This window comes from Erpetoichthys calabaricus, chromosome 1 (assembly GCF_900747795.2).
Source record: "Erpetoichthys calabaricus chromosome 1, fErpCal1.3, whole genome shotgun sequence".
NCBI lineage: Eukaryota > Metazoa > Chordata > Cladistia > Polypteriformes > Polypteridae > Erpetoichthys > Erpetoichthys calabaricus.
Genome location: NC_041394.2, coordinates 241,363,391 through 241,370,305, shown reverse-complemented (window position 1 = coordinate 241,370,305; position 6,915 = coordinate 241,363,391). Strand labels below are relative to the sequence as shown.

Sequence of the window (6,915 nt, the reverse complement as noted above, 5' to 3'; positions counted from 1 at the left end):
GGTTGCACTTGGACTTTGTCCACGGGACAGTGCTTTTACTAGTATTACTACTACTTTACATACAAGGCATTAAAACTCATTAAAACAAAAATCCTACTTTGTTTTATTTATTTATTTCTACTATCCATCCATTTGTGACAAACTGTATTTAGACAGTTAAATTAAATTATTTTTCATTAGAACATATCTGCCTGTGTTCAAAACCAAACTGTGTATATGGACGTGAACACCGTGTACTCCATGCTGTCTACTGTGAAATGTGCTAAAAAATACATTGAACTGAATTTAACTGAGAAAAAGGATCAGTCTGACATGGGCAACTGTTTTTATTTATTAACATATCTCAAATTATTTGTTTATTAAAATATTTTTATGAAAATTATCTGACCCTTCATTATTGTACATGACGTGTTTCTTTTGCATCGTTCAGTTTGTCAAGTCTGTTAAGTTAACGTAATGTTTTACACGTATATATTTGTTTCTTGAGTTATTTTTAACTTATACTTATTATGCAACCTGCAGGCCACGGATGTCCGTTCTGTAAGTTTTTTTTTTATATTTATTCCTTTTATGTGTTTATTTTTAGAATTATTGTGTGCATCTGACATTGGGAAATTAATTGTTGTCTCCACCTAGTGGCGCATTTCAAGCCTCCTTTCTTCCCTGTCTTTCACTCTCTACTTTATCTTGACACAGATAACACGCACACTCACGGGCTCAGAGAATAAGAGGAAGAAGGAGTGTAGGCGACGTGGTCGGAATATTAACAGTACCGAGTTTGTCAAAATACACATTACTGCACCCAATTAACTGTTTGTTTTATGAATATAATAAAGACGAATGTCGATTTCCATTTCTCCCCACGCGATGATTAACCTCTTTTTTTCCGGCACAACGTTAGTTAGTCGGGACCCTTGTCATCTTTTACTGACGCTCGTGCCTAAAGCACATGGGGAACAATATAACATTTTTATCATTATGTGTACGCGTGTGTATGCCTTTCTTTTATTAAAGTATTTCTTCTCACATTGCCACAGAGGATTTGCGTTTGAAATGCGTCACCTATCATTCTTGCTTCCGATCACTCATTCTCCTTCGCACTTGCTTTCTATCTGTCTGCCAATTTAGCAAGGAGATTGAGTTGGAAGTAACCAGCCCACCTTTTTGGAATTAACACATTTACATTTATCCCACAATCAACAAAACATAACCCGCGCGCGTGAGAACCTCTTTTTGCCCTCTAATTTAGTCTTTATCACGCTTGACTTGTGCCGTACTGATTTCTTATTTTGCATTGGCGTGCTGGCGATCGGACTTAATGTTCTTGCTTAGTAGGGTCTATATAAATCTTAATATGGATTTAAAAGAAGCCGTGTGCCAACGTTAGTTAAAAGATTCTCATTGCTAGAGACACGCCTCCGTTTTTTTTTCTTTTGAGAAAATGGCTCAACTTAACCACAATACTCCTGGACGTTCTGAAGGAGGAGAAAATGTAAGAATGCACCACGCTTTACTAACTATGCACAAACTATTTTTCTAATTCGCGCGAGGCACTTGAAGGACACGAATCGATTATTCTTGAATTTTACAGATGCAGGCTTCAGTTACCTTTTTCGAAGGAAAGAGAAGTAAAAACCTGTATTTCCCGCAGCCTTTGAAGAGGTGATGTCTGATTCACTGAGAGTGGAGCAATATTGCGCTCTCCAGACAGCAGCTCGCTGCCTTCAGTTTCTAAAGCATAATGTGGATCATCCACCACGATCCTTTTGATGTAACTAAGAAGAAAAAAGAAAGAGCGAGGCATGATCTTTGTTGACAATGCGTAACGAGCGTTAAAGCATCGAGTGTAATTAGGTTTCCCTTGAACTTGTTGCAGCTTTCCTGAAACCGAAACAATTTTCGGCAGCTTTGGATTAAAAGCAACCTCCCTCGTCCAGAATCTCTTGAAAATATAATTAATACAAGGAAGAACGGTGAATACTGTTGGAATTTTTTTTCTCTATGCGTCCTATTCGTATGAATGGACATTATGCAGTGGTAAGTCATTTATTACCTTGTAATATTGAAATGATATAACTTATGTAGTTTCTTTCTTTTTCTTTCTATTATAAGAGTACTCGTTATCGTTTTGCTAAATATATTTTGAAGCCTAAATCACTTTTATTTTGACTACCCAGTATAATAAACTGTATAGTTTAGTAAATATGCTAGGAAGTGCAGAAGTATCTATCTATCAATCACCAGGTAAGATGTAGCAAATCTGTGCTTACCACAGACATTCAAAATGTCTAATTTCTTTAGTAGTACGTATTTTGCAAGTAATGCATTATTACATTAAATATTACAGAAAGATGTCTTTATCGACCACGATACAAATAAAAAGTGATTGCCTGGCTGTTTAGTAAAAAGCAGCTTTACGCACACTAGATTTACTGTGGATTTGATGTAACGTGTGGTTACTGGAAATCTCTGCCCTTCTAACAGTTCTTTCTTTTCCACGCAACTTTTTTTCCAGATGTCCCAACATCGAAACCCTGAATTTGCGTAATTGTGCAAGAACAGTCTTCTGCTTTGCCTTAACTGGTGTAAGGTGTAAACCAGCAGATCGGAATGGCTGCGGGAGTAGCTGCTTGGCTTCCGTTCGCCCGTGCGGCGGCTATAGGATGGATGCCCGTGGCCAGTGCCCCGATGCCAGCACCCCCCAGAGACAAAAGGAGAACCCAGGACGGCTTGATTATTTTGAATGTAAGTGGGACCAAGTTTCAAACCTGGAGGAATACTTTGGAAAGGTATCCAGACACTCTGCTGGGAAGCACGGAACGAGATTTCTTTTTTAACGAAGAAACAAATGAGTATTTCTTTGACCGGGACCCAGACATCTTTAGGCATATACTTAATTTTTACCGTACAGGTAAACTTCACTACCCGAGACACGAATGCATTTCGGCATATGACGAGGAGCTATCTTTTTTTGGTATAATCCCCGAGATCATAGGTGATTGTTGTTATGAAGAGTACAAGGACCGCAGGCGAGAAAATGCCGAAAGACTCCAGGATGACGCCGATACGGAGAATAATAACGATGGAGTTTTGCCGGACATGACCCTCCGCCAGACTATGTGGCGTGCTTTTGAAAATCCACATACCAGCACATTGGCGCTAGTGTTCTATTATGTTACTGGCTTTTTCATTGCTGTTTCTGTTATAGCTAATGTGGTAGAAACTGTACCGTGCGGGACATCTCCTGGAAGAGTCAAAGACTTGCCCTGTGGGGAGCGCTACGCCTTGGCTTTCTTCTGTTTGGATACAGCCTGCGTGATGATATTTACTATCGAATACTTGCTACGTTTGATAGCAGCTCCCAGTCGTTATAAATTTGTTCGAAGTGTGATGAGCATAATTGATGTTGTTGCCATCATGCCCTATTATATTGGTTTGGTGATGACTGATAATGAGGACGTAAGTGGCGCTTTTGTAACCCTAAGAGTATTCAGGGTGTTTCGAATTTTCAAGTTTTCTCGCCATTCACAGGGGCTGCGCATCCTGGGCTACACTTTAAAGAGCTGCGCTTCTGAGCTGGGATTCTTGCTCTTCTCACTCACTATGGCCATTATCATATTTGCTACGGTTATGTTCTACGCCGAGAAAGGCTCCACTGCCAGCAAATTCACAAGTATCCCTGCGGCTTTCTGGTACACTATCGTTACTATGACGACACTCGGGTAGGTCCTTGAGTTTTTACTTCCAAATTGCACTCATTGATCGATTGATTGATTGTTGATTCCAGTAGAGTGTATACAGGCAGAATGGTGTTAAGTTCGACGTGTCGATCGAAGTAACTTTTGGATTCCTTAAATATTACATCACCCACGTGTTGCATAATGATCATACTAGCACCAAATGCATGCAGGGATTGAAAACGTGGAAAACTAGGCTGCCTTTTATTATCTGAGCATTCTGAAGTTTTGGCTTGTAATAATTCGGGTAATCTGTTGCTATCCAAGGTGCTGAAATCACTTTTCCCAAAGAGGACACATTAAAACAGTCCGTACAGGAAATAGAATTACTTTTTATTGGAGTCTTTATATTGTCATACTGCTTCCCTGAGCCTTGGCTTTATTCTTTTTTACTATAATTACTTTGCTTTTATTCTAGATATGTTTTCTATAACCAATATCTATTTAGTAACAAATGTCAACTCAAGTGTAATGGGGCAACTATTTTATGATTGTAATGCAAACAAAATTATTTGCACAGACAGTGTAACCTCCTGGCTAAAGTTTTGAACTATAAAACAAGTTCAATGCCAAAAGATGACTTAATCAGTAAGTCCAAGATACTTCATTTGACAGTTCTCCAGTTACAAAAATTCTGTATGTACACTTTTCTAACATGTACTTGTGAGTTTTAAGTCCTAGAAGATGGAACCAGTGCTCATCATATTTTGGAAATTTTCATATCTTAAAAGTTCTTAGTTTGGCTTTGAAGACTTTTCGGTAGTTACTATTTTGTGTGGTATTTGTTTTGGGATGTCAAATTCCTTTCCTACAGAAATTATAATCTCATTTGTTTTTTATTTTTGGGTGTTTTTTATATGAACAACATGCACTGTACATATCAATTTTAAAGTTAGTGATCCGTATTTGAGGATAAATTTGAGAAGTGTCAAAGTAAGGTGCAAAGACCACTTTGTTGGGCGGGATGCATTGTCTTGCAATAAATGACAAATGGTGAAATTCACTACACGTGGAAATGCAAGGAACAGAGGTTATTTATGTTAAATTTTCAAGAATGTCTGTACTTCATGGAAGACTTTAAGCTATAATTTGAGAAACTTCAGTGCTGCTTTTAATTAAAATTTTAATAAAGTGCACTTTAAAATAAAGATTTTACTCAATTAAGACTTGTAGCTTCACTATCTTCAGCTTTAATGAATAAATCAGATACACTCTGTACATTTAAAGCAGGCAGTCAAAATTTTAAAAAGAAAGCATCATTTAAATTTATTGCAAAAATGTTCTTCAGTAATTCTTAAAATATAACATCCACTAAAAAGTTTATAAACAATTATTTATAAAGTGAATATTTAGCATGATGTGCGGCACAGTGGTAGTGCTGCTGCCTCGCAGTTAGGAGACTCGGGTTTGCTTCCCAGGTCCTCCCTGCGTGGAGTTTGCATGTTCTCCCCGTGTCTGCGTGGGTTCCCTCCAGGTGCTCTGGTTTCCTCCCACAGTCCAAAGACATGCAGGTTAGGTGTATTGGCGATCCTATATTGTCCCTAGTGTCTGCTTGTGGGTGTGTGTGTGTGCATGCCCTGCAGTGGTCTGGCACCCTGCCCGGGGTTTGTTTCCTGCCTTGCGCCCTGTGTTGGCTGGGATTGGCTCCAGCAGACCCCCGTGACTCTGTAGTTCGGATATAGCGGGTTGGATAATGGATGGATGGATATTTAGCATGATTAATGACAAACATACTAAAATACTGTGATAAAAACAGTGATATTACTATTGACACTTGAAAAGATTTACCCATATTAGAGTCGTTCTTTTAAAAATACAATAAATGTGAAGTTAATAAGAGCAAACTACTACAACATTTACAAACTGTTGCTCAGCCTCAAGTTATTCTTATGGGGATAAATGCCACATGTATGCTTTTATTCTAAATGTGACTGTGTGGGTGTTCATCTATTCATGGAATTTATGTTGCACACAGAGTGTTTAAAGTTTATTACAGAGAAAACAGTACAGCTCTTTTACTTATAGTACAATTGGGCCATGCCCTAGCTTTAAAAAGCATTCAGGCTTTAAATAGTTTTCTTAATTTGTAAATTGTTTTTGCTGTTTGTTATTATTTGTAATTTATTGTATAGGGGGGTGCACGGTGGTGAAGTGGCGGCATTGCTGCCTTGTTGTAAAAAGACCCGCGTTCTCATTCCAGGTCATTCTTCCATGGAGTTTGTATGTTCTCCCGGTGTCTGCACTTAGAGTGCTCTGTTTCCACACAAAGTACAAAGACCTGCAGGTTAGGTGGATTGGTGATGAGAAATTGCCCCAAGTGAGTGTGTGGTGTGTGTGGACTTGCACACTGTCCAGGGGATTGTTCCTGGTGTAGACTCCAGTCCCCCATGATCCATCTTAGAATCAAGAGAAAAAGATATGTTATTGATACTGTTATACACTGAGGAATAAGAAACCCTTATTATATCCTAACATGCTTAAAGTAAACTAACAAGTAAAATACTAAACAGCAAAACACAGTGAATTACTAACTCCTCAATGATATTTCATTGTTTAAATAAACAAATACAGAAGTACAGATAATATATGTTTAAATACTTTTCTGTAGTGTTTTATAAATTAAGCCAAATTATTAGCATTCTAGGAATAACTATTCATGGGCAAAGCGATTTAATATTAAGTTTCACATAATTTTAAATGGTATAACAATTTCCAGGTTATTTGAAAAGTAATAAATTACCATACATCTTGTACCTTTATGAGAAGAAAACAAAGCTTCTAGATGCAAATGCCGATGTATCAGTTTGCTTACGTAAAGGTTCCCCATATGTAGTCCGCAATCTTAAAGATTATAAATTTTGATTTAACAAATATTGGCTAAATTCGTAAATATGGCAGAGAGTGTGCTCTACTGGTTAAGGCTTTGGACGTCAGACCCTGAGGTTGTGGGTTTAAATCTCACTACTGGCATTGTGTGACTATAAGCAAGTCACTTCCCTTGCCTGTGCTCCAATTGGAAAAGTTAAAGAAATGTATGAAGTTGAATATTCAATGTTAAAGTCACCTTGGATAAATGCATCAGACAAATAAGTAAATTAAAAAAAAAAAAAATAATTCTTGCTTTAAATTTTGTGGTCAGTGAAAATATTTTTGACGCAAGTACATTAAGCTGAGGTTT

At 37.7% G+C, this 6,915-nt stretch overlaps 1 protein-coding gene across 2 annotated transcripts in view; it reads left to right on the top strand.

Moving 5' to 3' along the window:
• The first annotated feature begins 588 nt into the window (after positions 1–588).
• The window catches only part of kcnd2 (potassium voltage-gated channel, Shal-related subfamily, member 2), a 636,100-nt gene continuing 629,773 nt past the window's right edge, over positions 589–6,915 (top strand). The window contains exons 1-2 of one of the 2 annotated variants that reach the window (XM_051920159.1): positions 589–2,037; positions 2,516–3,722. In XM_051920159.1, coding sequence (XP_051776119.1) covers positions 2,611–3,722 — 1,112 coding nt within the window. In that variant the 5' untranslated portion in view covers positions 589–2,037; positions 2,516–2,610. The remainder of the gene's footprint in view (positions 2,038–2,515; positions 3,723–6,915) is intronic. The other variant, XM_028813165.2, reaches the window with a different exon arrangement.